This window comes from Lissotriton helveticus, chromosome 9, assembly GCF_964261635.1.
Source record: "Lissotriton helveticus chromosome 9, aLisHel1.1, whole genome shotgun sequence".
Taxonomy (NCBI): Eukaryota; Metazoa; Chordata; class Amphibia; order Caudata; family Salamandridae; genus Lissotriton; species Lissotriton helveticus.
Window position 1 is genome coordinate 1,250,656,392 of NC_136070.1, and position 17,036 is coordinate 1,250,673,427.

Below are 17,036 nucleotides of genomic sequence, written 5' to 3' on the forward strand. Positions count from 1 at the left end.
GTTTGCTTATTTGAGGCTCCCGTTCTAACGGGGCTCCCAGAGCCCCCCTCTACCCGCCCCCCGCAATCTGCCCACGCTGCCCCCTCCAGTGGCGGCACATCCCCACAGTCCGTGCCTTTTCAAAGTCAGAGCCCCGCCCCCGTGGGGCACCCTGTATGATGGAGGATAAGGGGGTACGTGAGCAGGGGGAGGGGTAAGAGGGTGAGGATGGCGAGGGTAAGGGGGTACGTGACAGGCAGGGTAAGGGAATACGAGAGGACAGGGAGGGTAAGGGGGTACGTGACGGGTAAGGGAATACGAGAGGACAGGGAGGGTAAGGGGGTACGTGACAGGCAGGTAACGGGTACGTGAGTACAGGCAGGGTAATGGGGTACGTGACAGACAGGGTAAGGGGGTACGTGACAGGCAGGGTAACGGTTACGTGAGTACAGGCAGGGTAAGGGAGTACGTGACAGGCAGGGTAAGGAAACACGAGAGGACAGGGAGGGTAAGGGGGTACGTGACAGGCAGGGTAATGGGTACGCGAGTACAGGCAGGGTAAGGGAGTACGTGACAGACAGGGTAAGGGGGTATGTGACAGGCAGGGTAAGGGGGTACGCAAGGACAGGCAGGGTAAGGGGGTATGCAAGGACAGGCAGGGTAAGGGGGTACGCGAGGACAGGCAGGGTAAGGGGGTACGTAAGTACAGAGCCGGTAAGGATGTATGTGAGGATTGAGAGGGCAAGGGGGTGCGTGAAGACGGAGAAGGTAAGGGGTAGGTGGGGTAGAAAAGGACCCAGGGGTACGTGAGGACAGGTGGTAAGAATGGAGAGGGTAAGGGGGTACGTGGTGACGGAGAGGGTAAGAGATATGTGAGAACGGAGAGGGTAAGGAGGTACATGAGGACAGGCAGGGAAAGGAGGTACATGAGGACAGGCAGGGTAAGGAGGTACACGAGGACAGGCAGGGTAAGGAGGTACATGAGGACAGGCAGGGTAAGGAGGTACATGAGGACAGGCAGGGAAAGGAGGTACATGAGGACAGGCAGGGTAAGGAGGTACATGAGGACAGGCAGGGTAAGGAGGTACATGAGGACAGGCAGGGTAAGGAGGTACATGAGGACAGGCATGAGGACAGGCAGGGTAAGGAGGTACATGAGGACAGGCAGGGTAAGGAGGTACATGAGGACAGGCAGGGTAAGGAGGTACATGAGGACAGGCAGGGTAAGGAGGTACATGAGAACTGAGAGGGTAAGGGGTAGATTGGGACAGAGAGGGAAAGGGGGTAAGTGGGGACAGAGAGGGTAAGGGGGTACACGTGGATGGGGAGGGTAAAGAGTAAGTGAGGAAGGAGAGAGTAAGTGAGGAAGGAGAGAGTAAGGGGGTAGGTGGGGACAGGGTATGGAAGGGAGAGGAGGGTAATGGGGGAGTTGAGGACAGGGAGGGTATGGGGTACGCATGGATGGGGAGGGTATGGGGGTATGCAAGGAAAGGGACGGTAAGGGGGTATGTGAGGATGGGGAGGGTAAGGGGCTAAGTGAGGACGGAGAGAGTAGGGGGCCTGTGAAGATGGAGAGGGAAAGGGGCTATGTGAGGACATGGAGGGTAAGGTGGTTGGTGAGGACAATGCAGATAGGGAGGTACGCGAGGGAAGGTAAGGGGGTATGCAAGGACGGAGAGGGTAAGGGGGTATGCGAGGACAGAGAGGGTAAGGGGGTATGCGAGGACAGAGAGGGTAAGGGGGTTTGTGAGGACAGGGAGGGTAAGGGGGTACGTGAGGACGGAGAGGGTAAGGGGGTATGTGAAAATTATCAGGGTAAGGGGTAAGTGAGGATAGAGAGAGTAATGGGGCCCGTGAAGATGAAGAGGGAAAGGGGGTATGTGAGGACATGGAGGCGGTAAAAGGAGGAGACAGAACATCCCCATCAAATTACAGATTGATCGCCCTCCTGGACGTGGAGGCGAAGTACTTTGCATCCCTAATCCTGGAAGATCTAACAAATTGGTCCGATGCCACAAAGAGAATACCGCCCAATCAAACAGGCTTCAGGAAAGGGACCGGGACAATGACAAACATTCTGTCTCTCTCAGTGTTAGCCGACAAATACCTACGAAGGAAACAGCGCCTCCACCTATGTTTCATCGACTTGAAGGCGGCCTTCGTTAGCGTAGATCGTAACATCTTAAGGAGGAAATTGCGCAGCTGGAATATCCCGGACAAAACACTGAGAGGAATCTTACTCCTTTATTCCAACACTTGGATGGAAGTAAAACTGGGGAATGGAACACGGCTCTCAAGAAAAATCAATACTAGCAAAGGTCTGAAGCAGGGCTGCGTTCTAGCCCCGCTTCTTTTTAATCTTTTCATGGCAGACCTAGCCCCAAGCCTAAATAAGATCTCATCCCACCCACCTAAACTAGGCTCCTTATCTCTAACTCATTTATCCTACGCGGATGATGTGGTATTGTTGAGCCTAACTAAGATTGGCCTTCAAAGGTCACTAGCAGGGCTCTCGGAATTTATAATAAATAACAACCTGGAGATAAATACAACAAAAACAAAAACAATGCTCATCACCAGACGACGGTCAGCCAACCCAAACATCCAACTGGAGGGAACAAAGCCAGAGGCCGTGACCAACTACAAGTACTTGGGCTTCTACTTTGATAATCGACATAACCATCAGCAGCAAAAGACATACATTGCTCAGAGAGCAAACTCACTTTCATTTGCCTTTAGATCTTCAGCTAAAAAGCTTACGGGGCCATCATATAAACCTTTATTGGCAACGATAAAAGCAAAAGTGCATCCTACCCTGTCATACGGCAGCGCAGGATTGCACAGGAAAGACGCGGAACTGCTCAATAAAATGCAGACAGCCATCTTTAAATCCACCTTCCAAATTCAACGGGGAGCTTCACCAGCTCAGACGAGACTAGAATTTGGAATAATAAATGAAACAGTGGGAAGAAAGTACGCAAACATCAAGTACTGGTATAGCTTGAAACAGAACACGGCAGCCTCAGACCTGCACTGTGGGAAGAAATAAAAACTGATGTTAAGTCCCCATACAATCAGTACCTAGAGAAGGCCATAACTAAGACTGGAACAAGAAATCTTTGGGAACTCAATCTGCCTTACCCAGCGTTCAAACAAGCCATAAATAAGTGAACAAAATTCCATTCTCTTTTACTTGACAAAGCCACCTTCAGCACAAGAAAACACGGTTGGATGGTCATATCAAATTACAAAACGCTCACTGCAGCTCCATACCCAACAATTACATTTCCAGCTCACAGAAAACAAAAGTTAATGGGGCTCCGCCTAGGAAAATTTCCATCAACCGTGGACCAACCAATTTGAGTGCACGACGGACCCAAAACCTGCAGACTATGTGGGAGCAGCAAGGAGGACTTCCTTCATCTTGTTTGTATCTGCCCGAACCTAGCCCAAGCTCGAGCCACCTTTCTAAAAAAGGCTATGAACGAGCGAGGCATAAGAACGTGTAGATCGGCGATTATGGCAACCCTGAACCCAACAGACACCCGTTTGAACTGCCTATTATTAAAGTTCCTCGTGGCTCATGCCCAAGCTCTGAAATACAACTTGGTACCCTGTCCACAAAAGGATAACAGGACTGCGGATGTTTTGGAAGAGGGCGTCTTTGAACTTAATTAAGTATAATACTAGAACTCTTGGAACTCTAAGCTATACGGATTACTCAATTGTTTTAAATAACACATTTTTGCACTAGACTCAGAATGTTTTAGATGAACTAACAGAGAATGTATCCACACATTAGGAAATTTTAAATGCAGTAGTCGTTTTTATAAAATGTAGTGTTATGGTTTTAATTAACTGAAACAATAAAAAAAATGTAATTTCATTCATTTCATTTCATTTCCCTGAAGATGAAGAGGGAAAGGGGGTATGTGAGGACATGGAGGTGGTACGTGAGGACGAGGCAGATAGGGAGGTATGCGAGGACAGGGAGGGTATGGGGTATGCGAGGAGAGGGAAGGTAAGGTGGTACATGAGGACGAGGCAGGTAAGGAGGTTCACGAGGACAGGGAGGGTAAGGGGGTATGCGAGGACAGGGAGGGTCAGGGGGTACATGAGGACAGGGAGGGCAAGGGGGTATGCGAGGACAGGGAGGGTAAGGTGGTACGCGATGATGAGGAAGGTAAGGTATGCGAGGACGGGGGTAAGGAGGTATGTGAGGACAGGGAGGGTAAGGTGGTACGTGAGGACGAGGAAAGTAAGGAGGTACGCGAGGACAGGGAGAGTAAGGGATTATATGAAGGCAGGGAGAGTAAGGTGGTACGTGAGGAAGAGGAAGGTAAGGGGGTACGAAAGGACGGGGAGAGTAAGGGGTGTGTGAGGACAGAGAGGGTAAGGGGGTACGCAAGGATGGAGAGGGTAAGGGGGTACGCGAGGACAGAGAGGGTAAGGGGGTTTGTGAGGACAGGGAGGGTAAGGGAGTATGTGAGGACGGAGAGGGTAAGGGGTATGTGAAAATTATCAGGGTAAGGGGTGAGTGAGGATAGAGAGAGTAATGGGGCCCGTGAAGATGAAGAGGGAAAGGGGGTATGTGAGAACATGGAGGTGGTACGTGAGGACGAGGCAGATAGGGAGGTATGCGAGGACGAAGAGGGTATGGGGTATGCGAGGAGAGGGAAGGTAAGGTGGTAGATGAGGACGAGGCAGGTAAGGAGGTACGCGAGGACAGGGAGGGTAAGGGGGTATGCGAGGACAGGTAGGGTAAGGTGGTACGTGATGATGAGGAAGGAAAGGTACGCGAGGACGGGGGTAAGGGGGTATGTGAGGACAGGGAGGGTAAGGTGGTACGTGAGGACGAGGAAAGTAAGGAGGTATGTGAGGACGGGGAAGTTAAGGGGGTACGTGAGGACATGGAAAGTAAGGAGGTACGCGAGGACGGGGAGAGTAAGGGTTTATGTGAGGACAGGGAGCGTAAGGTGGTACGTGAGGAAGGTAAGGGGTACAAAAGGACAGGGAGGGTAAGGGGGTATGCGAAGACAGGGAGGATAAGGGGGTATGAAAGGACGGGGAGGGTAAGGGGGTATGTGAGGACAAGGAGGGTAAGGGGGTACACAAGGACGGAGAGGGTAAGGGTGTACAGTACGCGAGGATGGAGAGGATAAGGGGTATGCGAGGACGGAGAGGGTAAGGGGGAATGCGAGGACAATGAAGGTAAGGGGGTACGAGAGGATGGGGAGAGTAAGGGGGTATGGGAGGATAGGGAGGGTAAGGGGGTATGTGATGATGAGGAAGGTAAGGTACACGAGGACGGGGTTAAGGGAGTATGCGAAGACAGGGAGGGTAAGGTGGTATGTGAGGACGAGGAAGATAAAGGGGAACAAAAGGATGGGGAGGGTAAGGGGGTATGTGAGGACAGGGAGAGTCAGGGGGTACGCGAGGACTGAGGCAGCGAGGCCTACCTGGCATGTGCAGATTGAAGGCCAGCAGCACGTTGACGAAGAGGTCGGGGAGCTGGTCTGTGGTGTCCGAGGGTAAGCCGTCCTCCACCACATCCAGCAGGAACTGGATGAAGTGGGAGTTCAGGTGCTCTGTCCCAGCAGAGGAAGAAAGCAAAGGTTACTCTGGCCGTCAACAAGTGCCTAAGGTCACACATAGCACTCAACATACCACCTCTGGTCTACAATCATTACCAGCGGTTATCACCAGTGGCATGCATTCACTTCTGGGTGAACAGTAGTTACAAATAAGGGGTAACAAAAATATGGAGTTATTTATACGGTTATCAATAATCTCGATCACGTAAACAAATGATGACGGGCAATGTGTCTGGGGCCAGGAGGCCCTGGAGGAGAGGCGCAGGCAGAGAAGGGGTAATGTTCTGGGGTACACGAGTTTCATCGAAACAAAATATATAGAGGTGATTCGTAATCACTGCTGACATAGTGCATTAGGCACCCTTGCATCACAGATATCCTTGCTCAGTTAAATCATGAAAGCTCAACCTTCTGACGAAAGAAGTCCAAGTTTACAATGCAAACAGAAAATATGAGTTTCCAGGTGCTTACCGTAGTGGTGGTAGGGCAGCGGCTCGCCCATCGAGAAGGTCATCGCGAGCACCAAGGCAGAGTAGCACATCTTCTGATGTTCTGTAAGAGGAAGACAAAACAAAACCAAGACATGACGAAATGCACTGGAGAAGAGTGTCACTGCTAGGGATGGGGCAGGAAGGCTACTTCTGTCATGGAGTAAAAAAACAAAAACACGAGGGAGTCCCCTGTGGACTTCATCAGAGCCTAGATTAAAAGACTACGTAGACACAATATTTGCTTTCAACATTATTAGTTTATGGAAAATGCTATGAACGCTGTACTCGATATTTAACAGGACTCTATCATCAAATCAACAAAGCAAGCTTCTGATAGGAAGAGAGCTCATTCAAGATAACTAAGCATTGCATCTCACCCACACCAGAATCCTACATAGAATGAAACATGATCAATAGTAAATCACAAAGAGAAGACAAGATCAACACATACAAAAAACACCAAAGTACAGGCAACCTCAACAATAGCACTTCACAAAGCTCCAAAGTGTTACCCTCACCATCGCTAAACTCTCAAACCTAGTCAACCCCTTAAGGCTAAATTCTGTTAAGACATCAATCCACAGAATGTCATCAATGTCGCCCTCATCCAAGGGACTCTCAATCCCGGACAGGAGTGGAGGGGTGGCGTGGCAGAGCACTAGGGTGAGAGAATGGACAGAGAGCAGACAGCAACAGGCGTATCCTACTATCCTCACCCACTACCTCATCTGCTCTACTGTCCCATCCCTCACCTGCCACCCACCCCAACACGAGGCCATCCTCAATAACCCTCTCAAGTTCCATTGGCGAGTACCAAAGCTAGTCACATGATTCCACTCCCTCATCGCTCACGTCCAGGAGGATCTTAACACGCTTACATCAACCTCTGCCCCCGCCTCCCCCGCAGATGTCAGCATCTGGCTGAACCCTGAAACAATCTACTTCCTTTTCACTATCTAAATGGGTAAAACATGCCTAAGTTGGTTTCTACGGATGAGGTGAGACCAGCTCCTCTAACCTGGCACCAGTTGGCTCATTCAGGGTGAAGTATCCAGATGTTCTATGGTGCATACAATTTTCTGATGGGCAACGTCACATGCATGATTTCTACTTTGGCAAACGCAGCCTTTGAGTTCTTTTTTTTATTGTATTGGTGATAATGCCTTTATGGTCCTCCAGGGAGGGGCAGGGTAACTTGTGATATATCCCTGCAGAAATGCATGTAAAACCTATTGCCTTTTTAAGGTCTAGCTTGGTGGCACAAAACCAGACAAATAGGTGAGAATCACCAGGAAAGGGGCTGTGACTCTGCTGACATGTTTGGAGCCAGGAGTACTTGTTTTTTGAGCAGAAGTTGTGTGCCACCAAAAAAAAGGCTTGTCCTCCATGCAGCTGTGAATATTATGTTTATTCATCCGGCTAACTTAGCTTGAACTTTCAGGGGCACACATAACATTGCAATGCTATTTAAGTGTCTTAGATAACTAGATAATTCATTATGTTTTTCTCTGGCAGCAGAGCAGGTGGGAGGAGGCAATCATTAACCTACATGGATTTTTATGTCTGGCTTGACAGTGCGACTGTCACCTGGTATTTTAACCTACACCAATATAATTCTACAGTTCTTTGATTCCACACAAGTACATCTCCATTCATCCATTTCCATGCTATTAACTTCACATTACATACAACATTCCTTGAAGGCTAGACCTATCTGCATTGCCAATGCTGGTCTTCAACTGCTCTGTTGAATTCAGTGTGTGCAGCAGCAATCAGAGGGAGAAGTGGAAGACAGTAAGAAACCAGACCGAACTGAAGAAAAAACAGAGGTAGAAGTTGCCAAGACGAATGTATTTGCCGACTCTTGCAGGTTGGATATGACTCAGTGGGCTCTAATCGGTTAAAAACTTTGTTTGCGGGTGGAGTAGTTAGGTGAGGAGTTTTGAGGCCACTATTCCTCAGAATGAGTAAACAATTAAAAGTGACCGGACTGAATGGGATGGGAAAGCTTCGTCAAGACCGAAATGGTCATCGAATGGCTGCTATTGCAGTAGAAGTCGTGGCGCGTCAGACTCCTGGTGTCTATTATTGCCACCGCGTTGCAAGAGTCAGTTTCTTCCATTGCATAATGAGGATGGCAGGGTCTCTCTTCCAGTGCTGTGTTTTTACTTTTTTCTTCTTTCTTTGCACAACCACACCTGGCTCTGGAATGGGGGGCGTGGCAACAAGGGGGCATGTTCGCTGACTTTAAGCCTTTGGGGGACTCAGGAGCTTCGTGTGTCGGGATTATCGATACTATGTATTTCAAAAGGACCCGATTTAAGACCTTGAAGGTTTTTCAGTCTACTTGGTGCTCTTTGAGTGAATATTTGATGAGCTTGTCCCCTTTACCCAGCTAACTTATCTGGTCTATAGCCCTAACTTGCCTTCCGGTGTCCATGATTGTTATCAAGAGAACTGGGAGAAGGCAAGACTCTGCACCTTGGGTCAACTTTTTGAGGAAAAGGTCCTTTCTTCTTTTGAATATCTGCCACAGCAGTACTCTCTCTCAACTACCAGCTTTTAAAAGTATCTCAAGGGCCGCCATTTTATATCTAGACTCGATGATAATGACTTAGGGTCTTCACATTTTCTTCTGTTGGACCCGATAGTGAAGGCGCCAGTAAAAAGACATCTGGGTTTAGTTTATAAACTAATTTATCTGTATGCCCAGGATCAGACAGAGGATCCATTCCAGATCAGGGCCATTAGATGGAGCTGAGCCATCAACACAGAAGTTACTGCGGCTGAGATCAGATGTAGCAATGTGCTGGCACAAAGGATTATTAATGTCCCTCGGGTTAAGGTGCACCATTTTAGACCCGTTAAGGATTTTACTATACCCACATCATCTTTATGTTATGACGCTTCGGACGGACTACTGTTGTTGGAGGGGGAGGTCTCTGGGGGACAGAGGTAAGTACTTCTGACCACCCCCGGGACCCCTCTCCTCCAGGAACGTTACCGAGCACTTGAATCAGACCCTCCAGAGGGGAGGGTTAAGCATTTATGATCATGTACATGGAGACACCGTTACACTACAAATGGACACCACACCAATTGGTTAAAGGCAAAACAGGTTCTTTATATATGGCTTCTCATCAGGTCAAGGACTATAGGGTACACTTGAGCTAGAGATCAGATTAGCTCTGATGATGGCCGGGACTAAGGAAAGGTGCGTCCGGGGGACTTCGGGGGAATGCTGGAGGTACTCACAGTCTCCCCGGAAGGGATAGTCTTTAGTCTGGTCAGCTCGGGGGAGCCGTGGGATTTAGCACTTCTGGCACGGGGGTTGGATGCAACGTATCCGGTGTACGGCTCTCAATCCTCGAGCCGCGGGATACGGAGGAGCTGCGATGTAGAGGTATCAGACGTATGACTCACAATCCTCGAGACGGGCGATACCGATGAGTTCCAGAGCGGCGGGTTTGGGTACAACTCGTACCTTCGAGCACAATTCGTCCACTTATGTCCCACGCACACCGAGCCCAGGGCACGGCTCGGACTTCTGAGCGCTGTTATTTCGGGGCGCACCTCAGGCGGACGCACGGTGCGGCTCGTACTCCGGAGCGCGAATGGGCCTCCAGTGCTCCACAAGTACGGTGCGTACTGTTCCAGGTGCGGTGCGTACTCTGAAGCGCGACGGGTCCTCTAGCGCTTCCAAGTACGGGTCGTACTGCTCCAGGTGCGGTGCGTACTCTGAAGCGCGGCGGGTCCTCTGGCGCTTCCAAGTACGGGGCGTACTGCTCCGGGTGTGGTGCGTACTCGTCAGCGCGGCGGGTCCTCTGGCGCTCCCAAGCACGCGGCGTACTGCTCCAGGTGCGGTGCGTACTCGTAAGCGCAGCGGGTCCTCTAGCGCTTCCAAGTACGGGGCGGACAGCTCCAGGTGCACTGTAAGGCTCGAGCCGGGACTAAGTCAGCAGGGCTCGAGTCGGAGGGAACGAAGCGTCCTCACGGGGGACAAGAGCCGCGACCACGTCAGCAGGGCTCAAAATGGACAAGTCAAGCGTCCCGTAGGTTCATGAGAGCCGCGATACAGTCAGCAGGGCTCAGCGAATTTTGGCGGGAGAGCGACGTCCTTCTTCTCGCAGGATGGGCCGCGACCACGTCAGCAGGGCCCTCTTGTTCCAGGATGCAACTGCTTCACCCCAAAGTGGTCCCAGTTATATATGTCTTTTTCCTTTGAAGGCTTCCTGGGGCTGATTGTTGGCGTGTCCGGCCATCTGGTGCTCGTATCCTTTGAAGTCTTTAGGTGGGGCTGTCCAACCGCCCGGCAGGGAGTGGGGCCATTCCTGGCCGGAGGTGTGACTGAAACTCCTCAGCCCCCTTCTACTGGGGAGAGGCTCGCTGACCACAGCTGGGCAGGGTGCGATGGGGGTTTAGGTTTCTCGGGGGTTGGGGTCCTGTGGGGACGGGTGATGGCGGACGGGGGTTTTCTATCGCTGGGCCTTGGCCCTAGGCTTCTTGCCACTTGGGGGGAATTGGGGGTGCCATGCTGGGGCGGCTACTCTTCTTCTGGGATCAGGGGGGATCGGGAGGACAGGGGACCGGGTTACACTGGTGGGGCCCTGGATGTAAGGAGGATGTATGAAGGCCCACGCCAAGGAAGCCAGGTCTAACGACTGTTGATTCTGCTGTGATCGGGAGGGTGGTGACTCCATCCAGATTTTAGCTTCTTGCCCAATTTTGGACTTGTACTGGGATTTTTTTGGGGGCAAAATGAATCGTATTTTAAACCTCTATGTAGCTGCTGAGCCGAAATTGATTATTCTCCAGCCCTTGCTGGATATGCTTCTCATCTTTCCGTTCTGTGCTTTTTCGCGATTTCTCTTGCCAGGTTGGTGGTGGCACAGTTCTGGTTATCTAGTGTAACATCAGATCCTTGGAATTGGTTGCGTGAATTTTTGAACATCGGCATGCTGAAGATGACTTTGGTCGAGAACGAACAACATTGATGGAGGGTCTTGGGATCCAATGCGGCTCTGGATGTCTTTCAGCGCGACAAAAAAGGAAAAATAAAATTCTAATAACGGTATTTTATTCTCATTGTATTTTTCTGTGCTGGGGCAGTTTTGTGGAGAGGGACTAGGCTGCGCAGGGGAGGAGGAGTGGTGGCACCCTTCTAAGTGCGCTACAATGTTTGGCTGGCCCTAACATTCATGCGCACTTTGCATGTTCTCCACCCAGGCTGCATTACAGCATCGGTGGAGAAGATGCCCAGGCTTCCATTTACCATCTGAGCGCCGAACCACGGCACTTAGACCAATCACAACGCTGCATTGCAGGGATTGGCTCAGGGGAGCCTTGGTGCTTACCAAGTGATTGGCTTAGAGAAGCCTATCCTGCTTTCTGTTCCAACAGAAGCCAGGAAGAGGACGGAAGAGAGGTGGCGGCCGACCGGCAGGTAAGTGATTTATTTATTTTTCTCCATCCTTCCCTGTCCCACTTCTGATTCGCAGGAGCAGCCGCGCCTGAACGCAATTCTTCGCACCCTTATTATCCGCAGTCCAATGGATCAGAACCTAGTACCAGAAGATGAAATACAGCAAAACAAAGGTAACAGTGGAATGAGAATCACCGATTCGTAAGACCTGGGAAATGTGTCCCCAAAACGGGGGGGGGGGGTCCCTTTGATCAGATCGCGGCAGAAAGTCGCAGGTGGGACAGGTGTGGTGCAGCGGCCAGAGCGGCTGACTCCGGAGCGCGGGGCCCACGGTTCGATCCCCGGAGCCAGCTAAGCTCAGCATCGTGTGACTATGGGCATTAGCTCACAATCTCTCTGATGGCCACCAGCGCCTTGAGACCATTAGGGGTGATTAGTTTGCGCTTTACAAATACCAGATACGTCAGGGCTTTAACCCCTTGCGTGCGCTGCGAATTTTCGTGCTGTGTGGGCGTTTTACTAAGTGGGCGGGATACGGATGGCCGGGGGACGTCCTGCGCACACGCCCACCGTGACGCGTGACGGCTCTCGGCTGTCACGAGCATGCAAGTGGTTGAGTGGGCCGGGTCCCACCGGCTCTGAGCACCTGCAGTTTTTTTTAAGGAGGCCTCGAAAGGGGTCTCTATCGGGCTCTGTGTTGTGCCCTGGCTCAGGCAGTCCATTTTTTTCTAGCATTATAGGGGAAGGGAAATCCTTTAAAGAGAGTCATTTTCTCTCTGGATTTCCCTTCTTTTTTAAACTCAGGAGCAGCAACATTGTCGTGGTGCCACCAGGGTTTTATGTGGAAGCTTTTTAAATGTTATATACAAGCCATAGTTGCTGCTTATTTATCTTATGCAACTAACAACCATTGACAAAGCCAATAGTCCTGACTTGTTGTAGGTGTAATGTTACTTGTTGTATCATATATCTGGATACAACAATAGAAACAGCAAAATACCAGTAGGGCGACACACTAGGCTAAGCACAGTCTCTTAGCTTATGTGTTTTTAAGCCACGCCCTTAATTACATTGACCACGCCCCCTTGAGAGACCCCCCCCAGTTATTTCATCCCACTTAAAGCCCTGAGATACATTCATGCAGATACGGGTTCTTAGGGCTGATTTCTGCCACATATGAGAGCAGGTAGCCAGGCAGTCACTGGAGGCTGCAGGCAATCCAGGTGGCACCCTCTCCTGACCTGCACAACCCCAACGCTGCCTGTGGAGGCATTCCAGAATAAATGGCGAATAAAGCTCAAAGGCTACAAAATGCTGTGGTTCAAAGGGTGGGGCCCAACAACAGCCCCTGAGCCAGAGGCGAGGCCACACCGGTCCCTGGCCCCCAGTGATTGAACACTTTACAATTTATAACACTGCACACGCCCCACAGAGCTCTTCACCAGCAGGACTCGGACTTTCTCATTTTAAGATTCATTAAGGTCTTATACAACACTGCACTGTCCTGGGCTCGCACTACACAACAACACACACTTCACTTCACAGTCCAGCCGGAAGTGAACCCCACAATCAAGGAGCAGTGAAATCCTGGTGGTGGTGAATTATGTCCTAAAACAAAAAATACAAAAAAGTAATCCAACATACAACAATGTGTTTCGCCCAGTATCACACAATTTGGTCAAGAGGAGAAGCCTAGATTAGACCTCCAGTGTCCTGGTTACACAAGTCGATGTCACAGTCATGAGAACAAGTCGCCAATTATTTAAAAGTGTACAAAGAAAAAACAGCTGGCGCTACCCTTCATAGTCTACACCGGAAACAGGAAGTTCACAACTTTATCTAACACTTAACTTAATTAGTGGTGCCACTTTCTCGTTTCTAAGCGCCTGTGTCCCTCGCCCTTCCAGTCCTCTCGGAGTCACGGCGCCTCCTTTCTCACCGTGTGATAAATACAGGCAGACGGTATTTGGAGAGCGCGGCCCGCGCCGGGTGATTTTAATAAAGTCCCTCCAAGGCCGCCTTCGCCTCCCCGTGTGTGTATAATTAACGAACCGAGCGAAAACATTAATCTCGGCGCCAAAAGGCGAAACTTGTGTCGGTTTTAAAAGGTTAGCGCCTCGTCATGGGCGCCTGGGCTCATGCCGTGTGACACTAACAAATGAGGAGCACACGGCGAGTCACGGGCAGCGCCGCGCTCGACACCGCCCCGGCATCGGCGCTGTGCGCGCCTAGGGGTGCAAGAGGGGGCGCACGCAGGGCAACAGGTGCCCCTCGGGCCGCAGCAAACAGTTAAAGCCCCCTCTCAACAAAAAAAAAAGTTTAAAGCTCATAAGGTTAACAAGTTCAAGTTTCAATCTTTATTTCGGTCAATTAGACCATCAAAGATATACAAATAAATACAATCATTTGAAACATTAGTTAAACATTAGGCCAAACAATAGAAAAATAGTCCATCAGCAATAATTTAAGAAAAATGAGTAGAAAAAAAAAAAAGGTTAACACATTTGGGCACACACACCTATTTTACGGTACATCCTTCAGCCTCAGGAATCTTGTGCAACAGACGCACACACACATACTCTTTAGGGAGTCATACTGGGAGTGGGGTGGGGGGCGGTGGGGGTCGGGAATAAAGGCCAACAAGTGAAACAAAATATTGTGGTGCGCTTTCTCTCGTGCGGTGGGGTAAAATATGTGAGGTGCTTGGTGGTTGATGCTGTGCGGCATTAAAAGTGCCTTGTGGAATTGTTGTACCTTGTGGTAAGAAACGGAGCAGTCTTGGAAGACCGAGATTACCAGGGAGCCAAGTTGTGTTTTGATGTGGCATAGTGTGGTGTTGTGGAATGTAGAGGTGTTTTCTGATTTGGTGAGGTGGGAGGCATATACCTGCCAGCTCACGCGGTGCCACCGTCTGACATACGATATCGGCTCCCATCACACGGTCTCCAGGCGAGGAGCTGATATCACACGGTGAAAGGGGAAACCAGCTAAAAGCTACGGTAAATAGTGGTTTTCCAGCTGGTTTCCCGTGGCGTTGAACTGCCGACACCCATCAAAGGTGTGAAAACACCCCAGGACATCGGCACCAGCCTCAGCAAGATTTTGTATTTTTGGGGGTGAAGGGGGCTTGCGGGCGGGGTAGGGTTCAATAGTGCCTCGTAGGTACTTCTCAGCACGAGGCCCCGCCCCCTCATCACACGGTGAGATTTTTCTTTAACTTGGCAGGTATGTGGTATGGTGATAAATGTTACACTCAAGGTGGGTGGAAAGTCAGCTGTGGAGCTGTGCATCCTAACATGTACTGTGGCCGGGGTCATATAATGTCGTGTGTGATGAGGCCTTGCACAGTTTGAAACCGAAAAGCAGGTGAGGGAGACGTATTAATTACATCGCAGGCCTCATGCACTAAGGGGGTCGGCATTCTTTTGTAGAAGCCACAAGTGAATCTCCAAAGACCTTCTTTGCCATTTTTTTTGTGCCTATTGACATAGCGCGAACTCGACCCGAAGGTACTGGAGCCCTTCACATGAGCACCAGTTATGTTACACAGGGACACATGCATTTTTGGAAGGCACGGGTGATTAACAGGATGTTGAGCCGACGCCCAGACTCGAACCTGGTTCCTCAGCTCCAAAGTCGGTAGCTCTGACCGTTATGCCACAGAAAGGGTTGGCAGGCCAACGGATGGTTGGTCCAGCCGGGATGCAGTATTTGGTCAGCTCAGCTGCACAATCCTATTCCACTGTGGTACCACAGCCCCGTCTTAAAGTAATACTGTTAACAGGCGCAAGGTGTGCCCCGAGAGAGGCAGATTCCAACCCGAATGCAAAGTGTTAGACGGGGACCTGGAGGGTCGGCCGAGCACAGTGATCGCACAGACAGGTAACTTCCCCCCCACAGATGGACACCACACAAAGATCAGGGTAACACCTTTTATAGGCACTTCTGGTAGTAGAGTGGTACGATACAAGGCGATCAGGACACGATGATCCTCTCAATTCTAGTCTCTAGTAAGGGAAGGGGGTAGCGGGACAGTCTTGGTACCCACGGGTACGGAGGTGTAACGGTGATAGCTCACAATCCTCGAGCTCGGTGTTCGGATGGGTCAGACCGCGGCAGCGCCGGCAGGTCCCGAAGAGGTCGTAGGTGGCAACGTGCCGCGGCAGCGCCAGCAGGTCCCGACGAGGATGAAGGTTACAACGGGCCGCGGCAGCGCCAGCAGGTCCCACGAGAATGCAGGTTGCAATGGGCCGCGGCAGCGCCAGCAGGTCCCACGAGGATGAAGGTTACAACGGGCCGCGGCAGCGCCAGCAGGTCCCACGAGGATGAAGGTTGCAGAGGGCCGCGGCAGCGCCAGCAGGTCCCACGAGGATGAAGGTTGCAGAGGGCCGCGGCAGCGCCAGCAGGCAGGACAATAGTTCACAAGGCAGGGCTGTGGCAGCGCCAGCAGTCCGTCAAGGATGAGTTTGTCGCGGTGTCTCTCGACTCCAGGATACAACTGCCTTCCTGTCCTGGGGCGGCCTCAGTTATAGGTCTGGCGCCCTTTGATGTCCGGACCCTCGCTCTTGGAGGTCGGGAGGTCTGGGATGAGGGAGTCCAGACACCCAGCAGGGGGGTGGAGCCAGCGCCCGAGGAGGCTGGGGGTGCTCGGCACCTGGCGGGGGAGAGCCATCGACACTTCTTACTCCCATTGACCTGCCAAGTGGTCCGTTCACCTCCTGGGTGGAGGGTGGTGCCGGGATGTCGGGGCCTGGCCAGGCCCAGGGTTGGGGTCGGGCTGAGGCCGCGCGGCCGCGTGGTGCTGTGTCCAAGATGGCGGCTGGGCCGGGCAATGGTGCTGACGGTGGCCCGGGCCCTGTCCTGCGGGGAGGGAGCGAGCCCTTCATGTGGCCTGTCCAACATGCGTCCCCCCCAGCTGAAGGCGGGGAGAGTCACCCATCTTCTTGGGGACTTTCCTCGTCGAGGCGGAAAAAGCGGGACAGGCCATCCGCGTTGGCGTGGTCTTGGCCAGGGCGATGCTCCACAGTGAAGTCCATCCCCTGCAGGGAGATGGACCATCGCAATAGTTTGGGGTTCTCCCCCCGCATCTGCATGAGCCATTGCAGGGGCCGATGATCTGTCTGTACCCGGAAATGGGTTCCGAAGAGGTACGGCCGGAGCTTCTTGAGGGCCCATACCACTGCGAAGGCCTCTCGCTCAATGGTGCTCCAGCGCTGTTCTCGGGGCAGTAGGCGTCTGCTGATGAAGGCCACGGGTTGGTCCACTCCTTCGGGGTTCAGTTGGGAGAGGACGGCCCCAATACCATGGTCGGAGGCATCGGTCTGCACGATGAACTCGCGGCTGTAGTCGGGGGCCTGGAGCACCGGAGCGGTGCACATGGCGGCCTTCAGCGTCTCGAAGGCCGCGTGACAGTCGGGAGTCCAGTTGACTCGTTTTGGGTTGTTCTTAGACGTGAGTTCCGTGAGGGGCCCCACAATGCTGCCATAGTCCCTCACAAACCGCCGGTAGTATCCGGTGAGCCCCAGGAAGGCTCGGACCTCTGTTTGTGTT

At 51.7% G+C, this 17,036-nt stretch overlaps 1 protein-coding gene across 2 annotated transcripts in view; it reads right to left on the reverse strand.

The window, feature by feature from the left end:
• NCKIPSD (NCK interacting protein with SH3 domain) overlaps positions 1–17,036 on the reverse strand; it is a 346,636-nt gene that overhangs the window by 19,487 nt on the left and 310,113 nt on the right. For both annotated transcript variants that reach the window (XM_078661786.1, XM_078661785.1), the window contains exons 9-10: positions 6,045–6,125; positions 5,439–5,567 (exon numbers count right to left, since the gene is read on the reverse strand). In XM_078661786.1, the coding sequence (XP_078517912.1) occupies positions 5,439–5,567; positions 6,045–6,125 (210 nt within the window). The remainder of the gene's footprint in view (positions 1–5,438; positions 5,568–6,044; positions 6,126–17,036) is intronic.